This window comes from Penicillium citrinum, assembly GCF_028827155.1.
Source record: "Penicillium citrinum strain IBT 23319 chromosome Unknown utg000002l:1.0-3833315.0:1.0-3834789.0, whole genome shotgun sequence".
Lineage (NCBI taxonomy): Eukaryota > Fungi > Ascomycota > Eurotiomycetes > Eurotiales > Aspergillaceae > Penicillium > Penicillium citrinum.
This window is the reverse complement of record NW_026622687.1, coordinates 3160547-3182244: the sequence shown is the minus strand read 5'-3', so window position 1 is coordinate 3182244 and position 21698 is coordinate 3160547. Positions and strand designations below refer to the sequence as shown.

The 21698-nt window shown below is 47.5% G+C and overlaps 8 protein-coding genes across 8 annotated transcripts; 5 read left to right on the top strand and 3 right to left on the bottom strand.

Annotated features, from left to right (window-relative positions):
- Positions 1-685: 685 nt before the first annotated feature.
- N7469_003007 (TFIIH complex kinase subunit CCL1) lies at positions 686-2029 on the bottom strand (the record flags this gene model as incomplete). The annotated part of the gene is made up of 2 exons (XM_056641927.1): positions 686-1627; positions 1700-2029. 2 exons carry the CDS (start codon positions 2027-2029, stop codon positions 686-688), a joined length of 1272 nt encoding a protein of 423 aa, XP_056504421.1.
- A 927-nt stretch (positions 2030-2956) lies between these two features.
- Positions 2957-3796, bottom strand: N7469_003006 (E2 ubiquitin-conjugating protein UBC1; the record flags this gene model as incomplete). The annotated part of the gene is made up of 3 exons (XM_056641926.1): positions 2957-3128; positions 3193-3470; positions 3536-3796. The coding sequence occupies 3 exons, from the start codon at positions 3794-3796 to the stop codon at positions 2957-2959; spliced, it is 711 nt and encodes a 236-aa protein (XP_056504420.1).
- A 571-nt stretch (positions 3797-4367) lies between these two features.
- On the top strand, positions 4368-6040 carry N7469_003005 (uncharacterized protein; the record flags this gene model as incomplete). The annotated part of the gene is made up of 2 exons (XM_056641925.1): positions 4368-4614; positions 4665-6040. 2 exons carry the CDS (start codon positions 4368-4370, stop codon positions 6038-6040), a joined length of 1623 nt encoding a protein of 540 aa, XP_056504419.1.
- Positions 6041-7356: 1316 nt separating this feature from the next.
- Positions 7357-8979, top strand: N7469_003004 (proteasome regulatory particle base subunit RPT2; the record flags this gene model as incomplete). The annotated part of the gene is made up of 4 exons (XM_056641924.1): positions 7357-7405; positions 7470-7535; positions 7582-8665; positions 8726-8979. Exons 1-4 carry the CDS (start codon positions 7403-7405, stop codon positions 8977-8979), a joined length of 1407 nt encoding a protein of 468 aa, XP_056504418.1. The 5' UTR covers positions 7357-7402.
- A 432-nt stretch (positions 8980-9411) lies between these two features.
- On the top strand, positions 9412-11199 carry N7469_003003 (WD40 repeat domain-containing protein; the record flags this gene model as incomplete). Its single annotated transcript, XM_056641923.1, has 1 exon — positions 9412-11199. One exon carries the CDS (start codon positions 9412-9414, stop codon positions 11197-11199), a length of 1788 nt encoding a protein of 595 aa, XP_056504417.1.
- Positions 11200-11926: 727 nt separating this feature from the next.
- N7469_003002 (DUF803 domain membrane protein) lies at positions 11927-14488 on the top strand (the record flags this gene model as incomplete). Its single annotated transcript, XM_056641922.1, has 2 exons — positions 11927-12944; positions 13008-14488. The coding sequence occupies 2 exons, from the start codon at positions 11927-11929 to the stop codon at positions 14486-14488; spliced, it is 2499 nt and encodes an 832-aa protein (XP_056504416.1).
- A 1057-nt stretch (positions 14489-15545) lies between these two features.
- Positions 15546-18478, top strand: N7469_003001 (uncharacterized protein; the record flags this gene model as incomplete). The annotated part of the gene is given in 12 exon segments (XM_056641921.1): positions 15546-15714; positions 15773-15865; positions 15925-16032; positions 16090-16166; positions 16225-16332; positions 16398-16576; positions 16634-16702; positions 16757-16972; positions 17022-17319; positions 17380-17618; positions 17694-17858; positions 17878-18478. The coding sequence occupies 12 exon segments, from the start codon at positions 15546-15548 to the stop codon at positions 18476-18478; spliced, it is 2322 nt and encodes a 773-aa protein (XP_056504415.1).
- Positions 18479-18699: 221 nt separating this feature from the next.
- Positions 18700-20994, bottom strand: N7469_003000 (uncharacterized protein; the record flags this gene model as incomplete). The annotated part of the gene is made up of 4 exons (XM_056641920.1): positions 18700-19239; positions 19314-20220; positions 20280-20574; positions 20724-20994. 4 exons carry the CDS (start codon positions 20992-20994, stop codon positions 18700-18702), a joined length of 2013 nt encoding a protein of 670 aa, XP_056504414.1.
- Positions 20995-21698: the final 704 nt, after the last annotated feature.

Below are 21698 nucleotides of genomic sequence, written 5' to 3'. Positions count from 1 at the left end.
TTCCATGAAAGCGTCCGGTTTCGACAGCCTGAGCCGGGTTATATCTTGCATATGATTATTTCTCATTCATGATGGGCGCGGCGCTTGATTTTGGTTTTTTCTTTCTTTCTCTTTTTCTTTTTACACACTTGTTCTTGTTCTTAGATCGGTGGTCTTTCCCTTATTTTCCTCCTTTCCCGTTATGGGGGGGAGCATTGCTTGAATTTGTTTTTTTGTTTTTAGTTGCTGGTCATGAACTCATTCCCCCCACCAGCGCATGGTCATTCTGCCAGTGCTGGAATTTTCTTTTATTTTTTTTGGATTTCTCTTCCTGTATCTTGGATAGAGTAGGCTTTGGAATGGAATGGTAGTCCATTCAAATTGATGAGTGGGTGCTTTTGTAATTCTGATATTGTCGAGTCTTGAGTGTTTTTTGTAGGCATATCTATAGATATAGAAATAGTGTAGGCACCTATGCACAGTACAGTATCTCCTAGTGACAAGCTACTATATAGTAAAGTAGGTACTTCGGGTGAAGTATGTACTTTAATTGCCAGGTGGGCACCTGGCAATTGCTATAATAAGATACCGATTCAGGACTCGGGAAATATATTGTTATGAGATGAATCCAAGATTGCTGCTAAACATCATTCTCACAATGCCCCAGAGATCCATTCAATGAATACCCATCGAGTAAAATAGACCTTCACTGTCCTTTCGTCCTGTCAGGAACTAACTCTCCACCAAACATATCCTGAGCACTACGTTTCTGCTCCTCCAGCTTGCGCTTCTTAGCTAATCTCTCCGTCTCACTTTCGGAGGTGACTTGACCAGAATCAGTAGCCGCGCCTGAGGTAGGAGGCTGAGCTGAGTCGCGTTTCTGCGCCATATTTGCCCCTTCGGGATTCTGGCATTTATAGTGTTTCTTAGCGATACGCTTGAGGTTCTTTATTTGGGCTGGGTCGGACGAGAGAGGTGTATATGCTTGGAGTAGAGCTGAACAGTCGGAAAGAACTTGAAACAGCTTGGTGCGAAGTTCGACGAGGGGATCGAGAGGAGTAGATGGATCTGAATTGGCGGGTGAAGGTGTTATTGGGCCGCCGAGTTTTGTTTGGAGGTAGAATTCGCACAAGGGTCGGTCCGCTAAGAGGAATGCTGAAAGCCAGATTTGCGATGGGGTATAGAGGAAGTAGGCATCTGTCATCTGTGCCGCGGTCTTGAGCAGCTCACGTGTGGCATTGTGCGCGCGCCCAATCCGATCGGTGATAGAGGATGAAGGTGTAGGAGGTGGTGCGATGGAGAGAAGCGCTTGTTTAAGTGATTGGGCATTTTGATGTGGAAGGATGGGTGTTGGTTGGCCTTGGCCCTCTGCGATTGCTGAGAGCTCCATGATGCCGCCTTCAAGTCCGCGGAATGGATGTCGAACATCGAATGTGAAGCGAAGACCTTGCATAAGTAGGAATTCCGGTGCTATAACATCTTCTGGCGAGGGTGACCCTGGGATTGTTTCAGAGAATTTTTGTAGAGACATGTAGTAATTGTCGGTTTTGGTGGCAAGGAAGAGAGCGCAGGCCATGATCTTTTTTGGATGATACGTCATGGGTGAGTTGGTTAAATAGAACCGGCGAAGATACTGAATAGCAGTGGCCTTATAGTTTTTCCAAAAAAAAAAACATTGTGAGCTGGTTTTCTTTTTTCACGCAAGGCTACCTTAACTTACTCGGAGTGTGGTAGGTAATGGTGGCTTGTACTCATCACCCAATTCTAACAAACTTTCACAGTAATATCGAACAAACACTAGCTCTTCTTCGGGAGTAAGACAATCTATTGGCTTTTCATCCGTCTTGCTATCAATATCACTGCCAGGTTGTGGAGTTCCTGTCGCGGAGGGCGTGGTAGATTGCTGAGCAGCGCGGGCTCGGCGTAATGCGATCTTGACTCGATCGCTAGCAGCCGTATTTGTCGTTGCGCGAAGTGATTGTAGGGATTTCTCGGTATAGGACCACACGCGAAATTGGGAGGAGGTGCGGTAGATCTCGTCTTCAATCATCGTGTGCAAGATGGGAGATGTGAGGCGAAGTTCGGGAATACTGGAGACGATCTGGGAGAAATGATGAGAATTGCCGGGGGAGAGGACCGAACGAGGGTTGCCGGGGGAAGTGGCTGACTCAAGCCTTCAACAGGAGATGAAAGGTATTAGTCAATGGAGGCTATTTGCAAGACTCGCTCGACGAAGAAGTGTGAAAGAACAACGGCCCGCAGCGGTTGAAAGTTGAAGCGGCAAGCTTTCCCTTGTGGATATTTCCACAACTCACCGGCTTATCGATAACCTCCACTTTTCCCCAAAGTACCCTACTATAGGTAACATCCAATGTACTTGGATAGCACCCCTAATTCGTGTCTAGACAAATTGAGGTGCAAGTTTGTCTAGACACGAATATTGGGTATCCTCTAGCGCCGACATAACCACAAAGTATCAAAAAATGTTGGAAATGTGACTTATTAACGGCGGATGCATCATGGAATGAGTAGTGAATGCACTTGATGGCAACTAGAATCGTGCTTTCTTCTCCTCATTGAAGGTGCGCCATTCTGAGTGTATAGACATATGATCTTCACCCATAGCATCTCTAGAGTACTACTAGTGGAAAAATTCAAATAAAAACAATACATCCACTGATCTTTCCATCAATTTACTTCCAGTAATCGATAGTTTTCTTTTTTGAGTAAGATTTCTCTGCACTCGCGCTTCCAAGGTTCGTGGCGTGTCAATACATTAATTAAATAGAATAACTACGTACTACCCAGTATTACCAAATACGGCTATAGAATACGACACTTGTGTACGAGTATCGATTTCATATTTGCTTCCGAATTTCACAAGTGTCGGGCTTCTATATGCATCATCTAATTCATTTCACAATAGGCTCATCAAGAACATCGATACATGACCAAAAGGACAATTAGGAATAATACATTACTCGCCGAGAAGTCGTGCGGTGATATCTCCCATAACTCCGGCACCTAGATCATAGTCATCTCCCCCGTTGCGACTGACACCTACACGCTCAAAGGCATCAACAACTTGCTCCACATCAAATCCCATACTTCCAAACCGGTCCACAAGATCTTTACTGTATCCGTTATATCTAGATGGAAACAATTAGTCCAACATCCACCAACTCCATTCTTTAGTTGCAATATTTGACTTACCGGGCAAGATCGTTCTCTTCAGCTGTGTTGGCCTCTGCGGCCGAAACATCCTCACTGGCCTCGTTGGGCTTTGGCGGAGCATCGGCATAACGGACAGCCCATTGTCGGGCTACACGCGTAAACTCTTGAGGCTGACGCATCATCATTTTTGCGACTTCTGCGTCTTGAGGGTCCTTGGGCTCTGGTGTGCTCAGTAGCTGCTGCAAGGACAGAAGTGCAGATTTCACAGTCAATACCGGAGACCAAGCACTAGAAAGAGTATCAAGACAGATGGCACCCTTATAGTTGCAAGTATATTAGCGATTTGGTAAATGACATTAGTTATTTTCCAAGGTAAACTTACGGTTTGGCTGCTGATGTTCGGATGCCATACTTTGGTCTCAAATTTCATCACCGGAGGCGTAAATGGGTAGTCATTTGGGATTTTCACATCTACCGCATATGTACCTCCTTCATAAGGAGTTCCAGGTGGCCCTGGAAATGAACCACGGAGATGAGTAACATCATCCTGATCGCCAAAGGGTTCAATGCTGATCTGTGAATGGGTGTCTGCCCTGATATCGGCAATTTCTTTTCCAATTCGACGAATTCGATGGCTGGACATTATAAATGAGACGATTGATTTGAATCAAAAAGAACGATAATTATAATTCGAAATGAAACAACTTATTGGAAATTATCAATAAGAGCACTTTGGTGAGACTTTGATGATGATCATGTGCTGGCCAGGGTGTCAGGCCGATTGGGTCAGAGAGTCAGTGACAAATGACTAATACTCAGAGATCGTCCAGTGGCCAATCAGGACCGCTCAGTGATCACTCAGTGCTTGAAGCCTTGCTCAACCCCGATGCTTTCACGTCCAATCAGTGTTTGTTTCTTAGCGTCCATCTGGCTATTCCCAAATTAGTATAGGCCCATAGGGTTATTCATTTTGCGAACACTAGTTAACTATGTGATACGGGTATTATATAACTAACTAACTAGTTAAGTTAACTAGTTATTTGTTGTGCCAGTAGTAAAATCTGTTGTGTCCCTATTAATCCTCGTGCCGTGTCTGTAGCCATTCCCCTTCCGGTGGAATGACATCGAATCATTGCAACTTCACCTGACCCACAAGTCATCACATTGCAGGCCCCACCACTTCTATTTCCATCCAACCAGGACTACGTGTCGCAATGGCCACTATCCGCCCGGCTGAATTTCCCAATTTCAACGTCATAGGCCGCCAGAACGGGACTAAGGAGGAGCTCGATGGGCGCGAGTTTCTCACGCATAGTCCTCCGGACCTCCCTCCCCGCCATCGCATCCTAGCTCTACTTGGCACGACCGACATAGACGATCAAGCTAGCCCAAACGAAGATGGATGGTTTGTGTCCGACTTCTACCTTTTCCATTATCTCTTGGCCCCTGCATTCCCTCGACGTGAGTCTGCCCTGGTCCTGCTGTCATTCGTGCTCTGCTAACCGTATGAGTGCCGCCAGCGCCTAACCAGATCTGGTTGACATGTGAAGACCCCGAAAGACTCGTCTCCAAGTACAAGGAATATCTTCATGGCGATTCACAAGGAGACCGTCGGGCGGTGCTTGACAGTCAGAGACTCGCGGGTATATATCAGGCTGGAAATTTGCGGGTTGTGCCGAGAAACATCCTCCTCGAGCGATACCTGAGCACTCTACAAGAGCAAGTTGCTGAAGCATCCCGCCTTCAAGAGCATCTTGTCCTGTTCATATTCGGCCACGGAACCCCGGAGTATGATGTTGAGATTGGAGGGTCAATGCTTCGCATGGGAGACTTGCGCCGAGAGATCCGAAACAGGCCTCAAGTGACCTTGTTCACCACCTCATGTTACTCCGGCGGTTGGCTAGTGGTCCCCGACATCAGACAGCAACAGCTTAATGCCACAGCAATCGCAGCAGCTGGTCCACGCAGCAAATCCTCATCGTGGCCCCTCAGCGGAAGTATTGGACGAGCCAGCGGCAGCTTGGCCGCATCAGCAGTACTACGCTGCCTGGTAGATGCTGAAGATGACATTAAGGAGAGGTTGGAGCACCCGACATACATACAACTCGCGAAGTCTATATATGACTGTGTGAAGGGGATGGGATTACTCGGCGACAGGCAGCGAATCCACTTCTCTGCGGAAAACGATGAATGGGAGACAAGCTATCAGCCTCGCCTCGGTTTGCCTCTTGTGTCATTCAAGGAAAAATGGCAGTCCCTGCGTCAGGTTCCCCCAACGACATGCGCGGCAAGTAGCGAGCTGGCTAGAGCTGGCGGACGGCGGCTCAAACGTCTTCAGTATCTCGCCCAAGAGTACTTTGCCTCCAACCCCGGTGCCGACAATGCCGGTCCGAATATCGCCTTGCATAACTGTCTGAATCAAGTTCTCAAAGGAGCCAGCTACCCAAAGGAAAAGGTGCAGGAATTGACGGAAATCACCGCGTATAGACTCGGAGCTATGTACGAGGCCGATTACTCGCGAGAACAAATAGGGCTCCAGTTTCCGTCGATCTTCGATATTGACCCAGAGGACGCACTTGAAAACTTACCCGAAAAACAGTTGACGCTGAAAACATGGTCATTGCTTCTCTCGCACGACATCAATACAACTCCCATTGGGATTCGCCGGCCGTATGACAAGCCTCTACAGTACCTTACACTTGCTCTGGTGGAAACATATAAGTCCTGGGAGGCAATCGAGTGGCAGGTGAAGGCTATGGCCAGCAAGAAAATGGCGTGGTACCGATTCATCTACAAGGCATGGCAGGGGCATCGAATCGCTAATGATGAGGGGGTGAGGAGGAATCAACGTGCTTCCTTGGAGGCATTCAAGAAGATCGGACATTAGAACTCCCACTATCGCTTTTCTTGCTTGTAGAGAGAATAGCCAGGTTGGTTGGCGCCGGTGACTAGGCGGTAGGCAAGAAGGACTTTGGATAGAATGTGTATATTCTCTGTATACAAGAATAACGCTTGAGTTTCTCAAGCGTATCGTCTTCGGTGCGAAGTCTTATACCCGTGGGTTGACCGCTCATTCTACTTGCTTATGCACAACATACTTAAAGGCATCTAGGCAGTAACAATCTCAGTGACGTTCCCTTGACATTGCTCTTCTTCTCCCTCTTTATTCTTATTGAGAAGATTGGCTCTATTGTCTAATGCGATGGCTGTGGCCCAGCAACGTTACGAGTTTGGCTATCTGCCTAGTAGACCGATTGCGCTTTTGGCGCTTCTTCTCATTCGCTGCGCGTAGATTGGCGTTCTCCTACGCAAGAACGGCTACGTGGTGCATCGTTACCGCGCAACTCTTGATAAATCTGATCTAGCGCAGTTTTTGAAGGGGTTGGAGGGCTGCTCGACAGTCGCTTTAAATATTAAAAGCTAATAAGCAAGGTTGGGTAGCCGTTAAACTGCCAGCCCTTCTAGGCAGTGATGAGACACTCCCACTTTTAGGTCGAAGCCATGCCGCGTGTGGCGAGAGCAGCTAAGGCCAGTCAGGGGCGTGCTCAATTCTACTCAGTGAGCAAAAGCGGCGACGGGGTGAGCACTAGAACGGAAGGAGACCGCCAAGCGGTGCCAGACATTATCCAGTATATATGCATGAACGTTAGATAAAACCCAATAAAACGAATATAATGCTATATCCTCTGGATGCCTCGAGCACCCATGGACAAAATTCAAGGAATATGTTTGAAAGCAGGCAAATTATATCGCCATGGGTTGAAAAGCACAAATCAACCTTACCAGAGGAGGGGAAATACCGAAGTTAATGGATTTGCTTAGCTGTCCGTACAACTGGGCGATTCACTTCGAAACCCAGATATGAATATATAACCACTTTATAAGCTTCCTCGAACACAGATGATTCCGTTGTATTATAGGAACGAGTTTGATGGACAGTAGTTGAATCCGTTTCTTAAGGACAAAAATACGTGCGGAAAGCATAGCGGAGAGAATCAGGCATACAGGCATAAATCTCATGACGCAGTTAATACCTCAGGCATAGAGGATCACGTGCTGGCGGCAACAGCTTCCCAGCTCGCCGACCCCGAAGAGCAAGCAACACCACAGCTACATTGGCCATCCCTTTCACCTTCGAACCTCCATCCTCGTAATTCATTGGCGGGCGTGGAAGCTATACCGCATTCATATCTATCTTTGTTCGGTGCTTTTTTGGCTTTGACAGCGGTCCTGTCGCTGGCTTACAAACATGGTGAGTCGCCCTACCTGGCGAACACCTATCAGGTCCAGCATGTACTGATGTTCCATCGTAATAGGGTAACCAGCAGTCTAATATGGGCGGCGGCCCTGGCGGAGATGGACGTGATGACAAGGATAAGAAGGTATGGCCCTGTTCCATTTTCGTTTGATTGCTCGATCAGTGCTGAGATCGCGTTTGGCAGAAGGACAAGCCTAGATACGAGCCCCCCTCCACCACCAACCACTCGCATCGGAAAGAAGAAGCGCAAGGCTGCTGGTCCCAGCACTGCTGCCAAACTCCCCGATATCTACCCGACGTCGCGATGCAAGCTAAGATACCTTCGAATGCAACGAGTTCACGACCACCTGCTTCTTGAAGAGGAATATGTTGAGAACATGGAGCGATTGCGCAAGGCCAAGGCTCAGGCTTCGCAGGGCCCTGTTAACCAGGGTGACTTAGATGTCATGGACCGTAACGCTGATGAGCGGAGCCGAGTTGATGACATGCGTGGCAGCCCGATGGGCGTCGGTAACCTGGAGGAGTTGATTGATGATGACCATGCCATCGTTTCCAGCGCCACTGGCCCAGAGTACTATGTTTCGATCATGTCCTTCGTTGATAAGGATCTTTTGGAGCCTGGCGCTAGCATTCTGCTGCATCACAAGTCGGTATCAGTCGTTGGTGTCCTGACAGAGGAGTCCGACCCTCTTGTATCGGTCATGAAGCTGGACAAGGCCCCGACTGAGTCATATGCCGACATTGGTGGTCTGGAACAACAAATTCAAGAAGTCCGAGAATCCGTCGAGTTGCCGTTACTACACCCCGAGCTATATGAGGAGATGGGTATTAAGCCACCCAAGGGTGTCATTCTCTATGGTGCACCCGGAACAGGAAAAACGCTTCTCGCGAAGGCTGTTGCCAACCAAACAAGTGCAACTTTCCTGCGCATTGTTGGTAGTGAGCTGATCCAGAAGTACCTGGGTGATGGTCCTCGTTTGGTTCGCCAGATCTTCTCAGTTGCCGCTGAGCATGCCCCCTCGATTGTGTTCATTGATGAAATTGATGCCATTGGTACCAAGCGTTATGAATCTCAATCAGGTGGTGAGCGTGAGATCCAGCGTACCATGCTGGAACTGCTCAATCAACTGGACGGGTTTGATGATCGCGGTGACGTGAAGGTCATCATGGCTACTAATAAGATCGAAACGCTGGATCCAGCTCTGATTCGACCTGGTCGTATCGATCGTAAGATCTTGTTTGAGAACCCTGACCGTAAGTTTCTTCTCATTATTGATCGTATATTCTATATCACTAACCCATTTCCTCTCCCAGAAACTACGAAGAAGAAGATTTTCACCTTGCACACCTCGAAGATGTCTCTCGGTGATGATGTCGACCTGGATGAGTTCATTAACCAGAAGGATGATCTTTCCGGTGCCGATATCCGTGCCATCTGTACCGAGGCTGGTCTGATGGCCCTCAGAGAGCGCCGCATGAGAGTGCAGATGGATGACTTCCGGTCCGCTCGGGAGCGCATTATGAAGACCAAGCAAGACGGTGGCCCTGTGGAGGGATTGTACTTGTAAGCATGGCCAGTTCTCAGTTGAGAAAGGCCATGTGAGAGACCTTCAGGGCTAGATCTGTGTATTTTAATGGAACCCAAGCGATTAACGGAGATGGTATACCTCGATATGTTGCCTTGAGTGTCGACGTTCTTTAATTCTCGATTGAGCTGTAATGTAGAATACGTTTAATCACTTCGAAAGAGACCCTCAAAGCCGAACTTAGCCTTAAACAATGATTTTTGGTCGTGCTAGGAGCTCCTATGTCCAAACCCTACCCTATTCCAATAGGGTAGGTCATCCAATGTACCGACATGATGATCTCTCAACCTAATCCGGTTAGCGTATCGTCCCCAATATTAAATGCAAACAGTGCAAACAAGCTTCGACGCTGCGCAAGTTCTTGCGGCAAGATGTATTAAGACCAAGCATTCTCCAACGTCTCACGCTTGAAAAATGGACGGCTTCGACGAGGAGGCATTCAAACAATTCTTCCCTTCCAGCTTCGGGAAGCAGGAGAAGTCTGTCGACGTTGATACGCAGATCAATCGTTCAAAGCGCGCAGAAGTTTCAGCGAAACCGCATGCCAATGATGACGGCAGTGAGCTAAATGCAGCCTCCGCAGCCAGCGCTGCTGAACCAGCAGACCCAAAAGTTATCTCCAAGCGTGATGAGAACTCAGACTCGGGTGATGATGACTCGGACGACTCGGACGACTCGGATGATGAGGATGAATTCCCTGTGTCGCATGAAATGGTCCTCAAGACCCATGAACGCGCCGTGACAACCATGACCGTTGATCCATCAGGATCGCGACTAATTACAGGCTCTACCGATTGCACGTTGAAATTTCATGATTTTGCCTCTATGACTCCGTCAACCATTCGCGCCTTCAAATCCGTTGATCCCTCGTTGAAGAAACAGTCCGCCGCGCAAGATACCCATTCCGTTCACTACGTCGCCTTCAACCCTATTACTCCTGGTTATGTTCTTGCCGTACCCGCATCGGCTCAGTCCAGAATTCTCGATCGTGATGGCGAAACTCTTTTAGAATTCGTCAAGGGTGATATGTATCTGCGGGATCTTCACAATACTAAGGGTCACGTTTCAGAGGTTACTAGTGGAGTTTGGTGTCCATCAGATGAAAACCTGTGTGCTACTGCTGGCTCAGATGGTACGGTACGCATTTGGGATGCCAATGTGGGCCGATCACAAAAAGAAGTGATTGTGCATAAATCGCGTGTTGCTGGATCTGCTGGCCGGACTAAGATGACAGCCGTCGCTTGGGGTTCTCCCAAACAGGGCGGTTCTGATGTGTTAGTTACTGCGGCTCTCGATGGTAGCTTGGTGATGTATAGTGGAAAGGGACCTTTCACTAGACCCGCTGCTGAGGTGCGAGATGCCCATGTCCGCGATACATGGACCAGTGGTCTAGATATAAGCTCCGACGGCCGGCTTGTCGTCAGTCGAGGTGGAGATGATACGATCAAGCTCTGGGATACCAGAAAGTTCAAGAGTCCTGTCAATACGGTTACGCATACCTCAACCTCTTCTCGCTATCCAACATCCAATATCCTCTTCTCCCCGACTTCGGCCAATGTTATCACCGGCTCGGAAACCGGACATTTACACATTCTCAATCCGGCTACATTGCGGCCCGAACTCGTCACTCCTGTTACTCCGGGATCTCCCTTGATTTCTGTTCTGTGGCATGAGAAGTTGAACCAGATTTTGACCGGCTCCGCCAACGCTGAAACACATGTCCTATACAATCCTACAATGTCAACTAAGGGTGCGGCGCTGGTCATGTCTCGCGCACCCAAGCGCCGCCATTTGGACGACAATGCCACTCTCACGACTGACCTGACCCAGGGTCTCTCTGGAGACTCGGTGGTTGTTGGATCTAATGGTGTACCCCATTATAGCTCTTCAACCTGGTCTGCCCGTCATCCTACGGTAGGCTTAACAGCCTCTGGTCGCTCTCGAGACCCTCGTCGTCCACACTTGCCGGCCGTGACACCCTTCGCAAAGTCTCAGCCGGATGAGAAACACATTCGAGAGAATATTCCGCTTAGTTCCATGCGTGATGAGGATCCTCGTGAGGCACTCTTGAAATATGCCGACAAAGCCGAGAAGGATCCTATATTCACCAAGGCATATAAGGAAACCCAGCCTCAAGCAATCTATGCAGAGCTAAGCGATGAAGAAGAAGGCGAACCAGACAAGAAAAAGGCTCGACGATAAATCTTTGGTTATTTCCATGTCCACGATATGTATAATAGACTTCATGAACCCTGATGATGATAACTCTCCCCCAACCTCTCTCCCGCTGTAAATTCGTATTACTATTGATGATACCCACTCCATGGCCAATGCCAAACTCAATGAAACAAACTGCGCATAGTGCGCCTCCTTACTGAGTTCCTCAGGAATCCCCCCCCTCTTTTCTTGGCTGCGAAATGACGTCCGCCCTAAAGGATCAACTACCAATGGCGCATGCAATGCAAGACCAGCGTGAGTTTGGACCTCGCACATGCACAGCTTTGACGCAGTATTCGCGAGTGCAAGTAAGCGCAAAGAAGACTTGCGTGAGGCAGCAATTTAACGTGGAGTAAGGAGTGTCGTGGGCGAGTTCTGCTATGTCAGCATCTTTCCGCTTCGAAGCTTTTGGGGAACTTCCAGACTTCCCCGGCAACTTCTGCCTTTCACACGCGACGAGGCGTTGTCAAAGACGTCCACTGATTGCTTTTTCTTGCTAATTTATACCCTCGAGATGTTATCAGTTCTTTGTCTGTGAAATGTTTCCTCTTCGATTTTAACCCTTATTCCTTCGTCGACTTGGTTCGACTGCCACTATTAAAAGAGCTCGGGCCCGAAGTCCACATCGGTATATACATCGAGTCTCGACCCTGAGGTGATCGCGATTCAGTTACTCGTAACTACCTCTCATCCTTGCTTACTACGCGCCCGCATGGACTCTCCTCAGGTACCCCTAGTAACAGGGTTAATAACTTCCCTCGTTACGTCGGCCATCGCACCTCCATCTACAACGCCATACTCTACCTCCTTTTCCCATAACTCGTACGCTACATCGCCTCCTTATCCCTCACATTCTCCGTCTACTGGAAATGGCCAGTCGAGCAATGACGATAAAATGGGGGAGTGGTCATCGACGATCGGTATCATCACCGCTCTTGCCGGCAATGTCTTGATCTCCGTCGCCCTCAATATCCAGCGTTATGCGCATCTCCGGATAGCGCGGGAATGGGAGCAAGCTAAGGTTAAGAAGGAAGCGAACTGGAAACGCAATCATTCAGACGCCGACTCGAGAAATGGATATGGAACATATGGAACTCTTGAAGGTGGAAGTTCCCGCGACGGTGACCTGCGGGGAAGATCGCAGAACGAACAACGACAACTCGCGCAACATCGTGATTTTGAAGAATACAGAGATGATCCGGATGATCCTCCTCGAGGGAGAAGTCGTGTTTCAGAATCTGCGGAACGAATGCGCAATTCATTTACGTCTGATCGTACAACCCGACCCGGTGATAAGGATGATCGTTTCGGAGATCGTAAATCTTACCTCCAGTCTCCCTACTGGTGGGCTGGGATCATTCTCATGGTCCTTGGCGAGACGGGCAACTTCTTGGCCTATGGCTTTGCACCGGCATCAATTGTCTCGCCTCTTGGCGTGGTGGCGCTGATATCAAATTGCGTCATCGCACCTTGTTTACTAAAGGAGAAGTTTCGGAAGCGTGACTTTTGGGGTGTTTTGGTGGCTATTGCTGGTGCTGTGGTTGTCGTTCTCAGTGCTAAGTCATCGGAAGAAAAGATCGGCCCTGATGAAATTTGGGCAATGATCACTCGTTGGGAGTTCGAGCTTTACCTGGGGTTGACATCGGGTTTGATCATTGGACTTATGTGGACTAGTTCCAAGTATGGCTCACGGTCGATTCTGATTGATGTCGGCCTGGTAGGGCTGTTCGGTGAGTGCCCTTCTGTTTAGACCTTTTTATTTAAGCTTGGATGCTAACGATATAAAAAAATAGGCGGATATACAGCTCTGTCTACAAAGGGTGTTTCTTCACTCCTTTCATACACATTGTGGCACGCTATAACCTTCCCCATCACATATCTGCTGGTCTTCGTTCTAGTTTTCAGTGCTCTTATGCAAATTAGATATATCAATCGTGCTCTACAACGATTCGACTCGACGCAAGTGATACCCACGCAATTTGTTCTCTTCACACTTTCCGTCATCATCGGAAGTGCAGTCCTCTACCGTGACTTCGAGTCAATGTCCGCTCGGCGGGCAGGAGAATTTGTAGGGGGATGTGCCTTGACCTTTCTGGGTGTTTACTTCATCACGAGTGGCAGAGTTCGGTCTGATGACGAGTCGACTTTCTCTACCGATGATGAGGAAGGGGCCATCGGTCTGTTCAATGGTGAGCCATATCGTGACCGAGTCGACCTGTCACCCCCGAACCAGCAATTGCGAGCTCCGAAGGGGCCAAAATCTTCAGTCGATTATACCGACCGTGTCGAGCAGTCTCCTGCCGGATCTTTATTGAGCCACGGGATTGATGGAGTTGATGAAGATCAGCTTACACCGCGGGGTGTCCTTTCTGCTGCTCCATCTTCACCCAGCGGCTCTTTGCCCATCGGTTCTCCTCTTTCAGGCCCGTCACTTGAAGGTCCATCTCCACTACGACCTCCGTCCCGTATGTCCAATCCTTGGGCCGATAGCAATGATCAAAGCCCTGGAAACTCAAGGCTAGATTTCGATATTCGCCCAGTCACACCCCCATCCGATGGTAATATTACTCAAGAATCCACAGTCCTTCTTCGTTTCCCACCGGCACCGGGAATGGAAGGTTCTCCATCAAATGGCGCTGCTGCGACTGGTCGACGCGCCTCAACGCCAGCTGGAGGGAGCCAAGCCCAACTTCCAGACCGCAGCCAGGCCACACTAGACACACCAACCCGTCGCACGCTTCGAAATTCTATCTCCAATCGATTTTCACCCGGTCCCCTTCTCCCTGCATTATCAGGTGGATTCAGTGCCGTGGTAGCTGAATCTCTTCGACGCGGAGAAAACAGCCCGCTTAAAGATCGAGTCCGACGAAAGCTCGGCCGCCGAAAGCAGCTAGATGGTGCTTTCGACCATACCGAACCTCTGAGCGGCGATGGAGGGCACGATAACCCTCTGACACTGGCGAATGCTCGGCTTCAGTCGGCAACTAGTTTCACTACTCCAGCAGGAGAAGCAGGTCGATCAACCCCTGCTCTCGCTACTGAGATCTACAACTCCCCGACTCAAAAGTCCGACGAAGAGGGTACTCGACTTCGCAGCTTCAGCGACTCATGGAGCGGTGGGCTGGCCTGGCTCGGCGGCGCGTTACGAAGTAGCAATAACGACCAAGCCATTGCTAGCGGTGCAGCAACCCAGGGGACTGCGACTCCACGGAACAATGAGACAAACACGGCCGATCAGTCGCAAAATGATGCTAATACCTCTGCCGCATCTTGATAAGCGCGGTATCGCAAGGGAGTGAACTCCTTAGCTCCCTCTTTGCTTCCAGAGGCTGTACATGGCGAGTGGCTGGGTCACTCGAAGTTATACATACATCCTCTCATACCCTTTCTGTTTTATGTGTAAAGCTTCTTCGTGGCGGGAATCTCTGTATTTCTTCTTCTTCTTTTTCTCTTATCTTTCTGTTATGGACATTTACTGGGCTTGTAATTGGCATTGCATTTTGCGGGGTGCCTTTCGTTTTACTGCATTCAATATTCTACATTTAGCATCGACTTCGATGCTTATACCAAGGCTTACTATTCATCAAATAATCTGCTGTAAAGCAATTTCTCTACTCGTTTGACAAGTTAATTTCTCTTTTTGCCTGTACCTCTACCTGACTATCAGTGACAAAAGGTGAATTAAGAGGATGAAACGACTCTCAGCAGTCCGAGTTTGTAAAAAATGAATTTGATAGGTGGAAAAAGAACATGCGCTGAGTTAGCATACACACTGAACAAGTTAGTTAACCCTGAACAGGAGTACATCTGCGGCCATTCCCTCACGGCTAATGAATTGGTCCGCCCACTAGTGTAGCAGATGTAATTAACCGGTCAACTTGACTCACAAAAGCCCCTAACCCCTCCTCTCATCTCAATCATACAGAAGCGATGCTATACTTAATGAACTAGACCAAAGTGGCGGGGTCCTACTCCGTTTCAAGATAGTTATAGCGCATAAAATAGGCTCTTAGCACTGATATCCGCACGAGTAACAGCTCACCTCGTGACGACTTCATCTCCGAACACCTCACAGATCATATTGAGCTGCAGATTGAACCTCGATCTAATCTCCACTCTTCTAACTCAACTTGTGAAGTGGACCAGGTAGGAATTTTCCCCGCGGGGTAAAGAAGTTAAAGCAGGGGTTATTGTGGTATGATTTTCTAGCTTATATGCACGATGACCGACAATAATTGATGTGTATTTTTCTTTTCTTTTTTTTGGGCTTGCAAGTTTTTCTTCTGAAATTTCGCTCGGATTGAATTGATCGCGTCGTGTCGACCATCAAGATGATGGTAAAAGGATTTACTAAGGGGTTGCTGCTCATGCAGCTTCCTGCTCTGATATCTGGGGCGAAGACTCCTATCTACAAGGATGCAAATGCACCGGTAGAGAAGAGAGTGAAAGATCTGTTAGGTCGAATGACAATTGAGGACAAAATGGCCCAGTTAATGCAAGGTATTTCAGTCTTTATTAGGACGATTCGTCTAAATCGCTTTGCTAATTTTTCTATTAGGGGATATTACGAATTGGATGAATCAAACATCAGGGGCATTCAATGAAACGGGCCTGGTAACTAACATGGAGATGAAAGCTGGTAGTTTCTACGGTACGGGTTCGAATTCATGTTGAAGTCTTAGATGAATACTAAATATCATGAATTACTAGTTGGATATCCCGTCGCTTGGGACTGGATTGCGGATAACATCAAGCGCGCTCAGGATTATTTAGTTCATAATACCACTCTCGGAATTCCTGCTCTCGTTCAAACTGAAGGTATCTAAGTGATGGACCGGATTGATGAGCTGCCGATTGCTAATATACAACCTATAGGTATTCACGGATTTCTGATCGGTAATGCTACCATTTTCAACTCACCTATTGCGTATGGATGCTCTTGGAATATGGACGTAAGACTGACTTTGTGTGGTGACGGGCTTTCCTTCTAAGCTGACTTCTTTTCTATAGCTGGTTCAAGAAATGGCAAAAACCATCGCGCAGGAAGCTAAGGCATTAGGTGTGAATCAAATTTTCGCGCCTGTGGTTGATTTAGCTAGGGAGCTTCGATTTGGTCGAGTAAGTCTATAATTCGACAATATCTCATTAATTATTCATTTACACCCAAACTCACCGATTTTCAGGTGGAAGAAACCTTCTCTGAAGACCCTTTTCTTGCTGGAGAGATTGGATATCATTATGTCAAGGGTTTACAGAGCAAAAAGGTCTCCTCGATGGTAAAGCATTTTGCTGGATTCAGCGATCCTGAACAGGGCTTGAATACTGGACCTGTGCATGGTGGCGAGAGAGAACTGCGAACTACGTGAGTCCAAATATCATATTTATTCTGCTATTCTTGCTTAGCTTACATCTCTTTCAGTTGGCTACCTCCCTTCAAACGAGCTATTATTGATGCCGGCGCGTGGTCCATTATGGCTGCGTACCATTCGTGAGTCTCGACAGTTCGTTTTATTGTAGAACCTCCAGCTGACAATGTTTTTAGATACGATGGAATCCCAGCTGTATCTGATTATCATACTCTAACCGAGATATTACGAGAAGAATGGGGATATGAATACTTTGTCATGACTGATGCTGGCGGCAGTGACAGAGTCTGCAGTTACTTCAAGCTCTGTGAAAGTGACCCACTGGATATGGAGTCCGTCACCGAGCAGATTCTGACCGCTGGTATTGACGTTGAGATGGGAGGTGGTTCCTTGTAAGACTGACCTGGGTTTTGATGATTGACTTGGGCTCACATCACACAGTAATTACCAGAAAATACCCGACCTTCTCAAATCTGGCAAATTGGACATTGGTTCTGTGAACACCGCCGTGTCCCGACTTCTTCGTGCGAAGTTCGAGATGGGTCTTTTTGAGAACCCGTACCCAGCTGCCTCAGAGAAGCAATGGCATAAGTTGATTCACAGCTCGGAGGCTGTCAAGCTTGCACGGAAGTTGGACAAGGAATCTATTGTTTTGCTCGAGAACCATAATACGACACTTCCTCTTTCTAAGTCCGGTAATATTGCTGTTATTGGACCCATGGCACATGGTTTCATGAATGTGAGTTCCCTTGAAATCTACATACGAAATCCAGACAACTTGATTAATAAACCCTCCTAGTATGGCGACTATGTTGTCAATCAAAGTCAATTCCGAGGTGTCACTCCACTAGATGGTATCAAGGCAGCAGTGAAAGGCAAGGCTCAAATAAAGTACGCCAAAGGATGCGAAAGATGGAGCAACGACCAATCTGGATTCGATGAAGCAATCGAAGCAGCAAAGAAATCAGACGTGGCTATTGTCGTTGTCGGTACTTGGTCGCGAGATCAAGTTCAGCTCTGGCAAGGCCTGAACGCAACGTGAGTGAAACAATGTTTAATTACACGATCTGCGGTGTCAAATTGCGGATCCTCCCAGGAACTGACTAAATATAGGACCGGTGAACATGTTGATGTCGATGACCTCTCTCTAGTTGGCGCTCAGGGCCCGCTCATTAGGGCAATTGCGGATACTGGTGTCCCCACTGTCGTTGTTCTCTCCAGCGGAAAACCTGTTACTGATACATGGCTGTCGAATTCCACCTCTGCTCTTGTTCAGCAGTTCTATCCTTCTGAACAGGGGGGGTAATGCCCTGGCCGACGTGCTGTTTGGTGATTATAACCCATCTGGGAAGTTATCCGTTAGTTTCCCTCGCTATGTCGGTGATTTGCCAATCTTCTATGATTACTTGAACTCAGGCCGATCAATCGGCGATTCGGGCCGGGAGTTGAGCAATGGTACCCTTGTCTTCGGTCACCAGTATGTGCTTGGAAACCCCTTGCCGTGGTATCCCTTTGGGTATGGCAAGAGTTACTCCACTTTCGAATACGGGACTGTCAAGCTCGACCAGACTCAAGTCTCGGCTTCTGATAGCAAGATCATAGTCAGTGTTGATGTGACTAATACCGACACCAAGCGTGATGGTACGGAAGTTGTTCAAGTCTACGTTTCTGACAAGATAGCTTCGGTTGTGGTTCCAAATCGACAACTCAAGGGATTCGACAAGGTCTTCATTCCTGCTGGAAAAACCAAGACCGTGAAGATCCCCATCAAGATCCAAGATCTTGGGTTGTGGAATACTAAGATGAAGTATGTTGTTGAGCCGGGGAAATTTGATATCCTCGTCGGTAGTAGCTCCGAGGATATTAGGGGCAACGCAACTCTCACGGTGCAGAAATAAGTCGTTTTAATCTTCTTGTAAAGAACTATTCAGATTTATTGGAATTTATATTATTCTTTCTGCAATAAATTCAAGTTTTTTTACTCCATAATGACTCCAAAGTACTCAATATGTTATTATGTATGAAAGACACCCAAATAAGTGCCCTCAAATGTGAAATTCATATACAATACAAAAAACCCCAAACTCCAAAGATTATGCATGATAAGCAAAGTTATTTCTCAAGGCCAGGAAGGACTAGAAGGCGAGTCCTTGTATGTCTCGATAGGCCCAATCATGGAAAGTCGTGCTGCTGCTTGATCCGCCTGGACTTTCGTCAATGTCAATCTCTTCGTACCACAGTTGGTGTTTGTAGACTGTCTAGGCCCCGAAGGAGGAACTGAGGTATCCGTTTCAATAAGTGAAGTGGTTGATGAGCCGACCTCTTTCTCAAGGCTAAGAACGACCCCAATGGCCTGCTCATCCTCGATCACTTTCGGGTGACGCATGGCGAAGTAGCGAGCATATTTGTACAAAGACCAGTAGCAACTGATCACGTTGATGACCGTCAAAGCAATCTTGTATAGGGTGTAGTAGAAAAAGAGAACGATATAGTTGACACGCTCGTTTTTCAGTCGTAGGTGGATCTCATTGAAAATGATGACATTCACAATGTACATGCCGATTGTGGCACCGAGAAGAATGCCGCAGAAAGCAGGTCGGACAATGAAGGAGATCGGAAGAACAAATGGCGCGAGAAGATAGATCAATGTCTCATATACCTTGAAGAGTGTCAGTACAATCCGGATACACTGGCAGTCCGGACCTGATATGGGGAAAATCATGCAATTCATACCTCTTGGAAGACACAGATCTTGGCTCCGATTTCCCACCATCCCAATTTCCAACTGGTAAGGATATACTTCAGATCATAGTACATCCCAATGACAAAGAAGAAATTCCATCGCTTAAATCGTTGCTGGAAGATCGTCATTTCACCGAATCCACCTCGACTACCACTGCCACTCAAAAAGACCGAGGCTGGAGTCTCAGTTTCAACAAAAACAGCAGAGCACATGGTGATACGACCTCCAAGTCGACGACAACTATCTCCAAAGAACCAATCTTCCGAAACAGAAAACCCAGGATGCTCATTGAACGTTTGTTTGAGAAACTCGGTATTCCAAATTGAGATTGCGCCGTGAGGAAACGTTGCGCTACCAAGTTTACCGAAGAAAGCACGTTGAAGTCCCGACATCTTGTATTCAAGATCTTGAGCTTGTTGACACCATGTACCCTTTGAAGACTCTGGTCCAACACTCTTGATAGTATAGCCGACACATTTAACCTTCCCCTTGAGTTGATCGCTGACAATCGGGAAATTGGGAGGCAATGCACAATCATCATCAATGAGGAGAACATTCTCAAATTCACTGGCAGCGTAACAGCCAGCGAATTGAGCCACGATTTTAGACCCAACAGGAACCCACAAATGATTAACACCATAAGGTCTGCAAACGTCCTCAGTATTATCGAGGGGTGTTTCCGAATTACCGTTTGCAATGACAAAAATATTCTCTGGCGGGAAGATTTCCAGAGCTGCTTTCAAGGTTGGGCCGATGATATTAGCGGATTTATAGCAGGGAATGAGCAAAGCCGTGGACTTGGCATTCGACGTGTTCTTCTCCAAATCGAGGCTCTCAGTAGATTCCTTGGGAGGCGGGTCTTTATCAAATAGAATCAACAGCGGCAGAAATGCGTAACTAGATTTAGATTGATTAGTTGGCGATATAACGTCGACAAAAGGTGAATGAGTTCTCACAGTGCAGCCAGACCGATGGTAATTGCAAATCCTCCAGAGAAGACAAACTTGTTTCTCACAACCCAGTAGAGCCACCAGACAGCTCCCTTCCACAAGGGAACGCCGACTAGGACGAAGTAGACGAAAAGAATAAGTAGAAGATAAAGTCCCCATTCAAATACAAGTCGAACCCAGTATTTTCTCTGAAGGGCAACTCCTCTCAATTTGGCCTTTTCATAAACCTCCTGTAGACTGCTTTCTCGACTCTCCTCAGTGCGAGAGCTGATACGACTAAGTTGAGTTGGGCTGAATGCCACTTGTTTCACCGGGGTAATGGGTTCATCTTCAGAATCAGAGTGCAGAGGCTTGAGAGAAGTAGGGCTCCTCAAACTTTCTTCCCATTCTTCACAGTAGCCAATATTAGCATATAACTTATATCAGATAGTCTGTTTCTAACATACATACCTGTCAGCGCGGGTGGATTGGTAAGTGGGCGAGTGGTGCGAGGCGGTTTGGAGACTTTCAAGGCTGATAGACTTGACGAGCGACTAAGGCCACTCTTTTCCCTTCGATTAAGTGTACTCGAAAGAGTACGTTGGAGACGATCATTTTGTGGGAGTGATTTCTCCCATTTGACTTGCTCCCATGGTGAATCAAATTTGGCCGTTGACAGAAGGTGTTTAGGGATCGGCACATCCTCCACGATGGAGCGCCATTTATCCTTCTTGTCCGACATTCAGATCTTATAAAGCATATAAAAAGAGCGAATATTTTAAGTGGTGAACGAAAGACTGAATAATTGTTATAATGAATGGACAGCAACAAATTGTCACTGGATATAATATAATGAGCGTAGATGCCGGCAACGAAACGACGAGAGTAGAGAAAAAAGAGAAGAAAAGTCACTATGTACATATATGAAAACCTGTAATCCCACAGTTTATGACCTAGTCCCGGCCTCAACAGGTGCCATGGGGCCCATGAGCTGGCAAGGCCCCATCCATACCGAAGACTCTTCGTCTAGATCTAGATGGGTCCGCTCAAGACCGGATGTGAGCTCCGTAGTATACACTATGACATAAAGTCAACCGAAGATTGGATACTCTAGAAATCCTGATGGAGAATATGGATCGATGGGGAGCTGTGCATCCAGACACCTGTTTCCATTCCCTCACATGGGAACAGTCTTGGAAGGCATAGTCCGTACATTTTCAAGATATCAATTGATTCAAAAGAAGGCTATTCTCACTATCCATGTCAATGCTTCTCAAAACAGTATTGATTGATAGAGTACTACTTTAGCGCGGGAAAAGTAGCACGTAAACCCACGAGCTTGGTTCAATTCCAATAATAAACTCTCCATAAGACTATCAGCCTTATACTACAAAAACACAGTAGATCAACCTCGCTGCTCAGCTAGCCTTCCATCCGGCCTTCCCA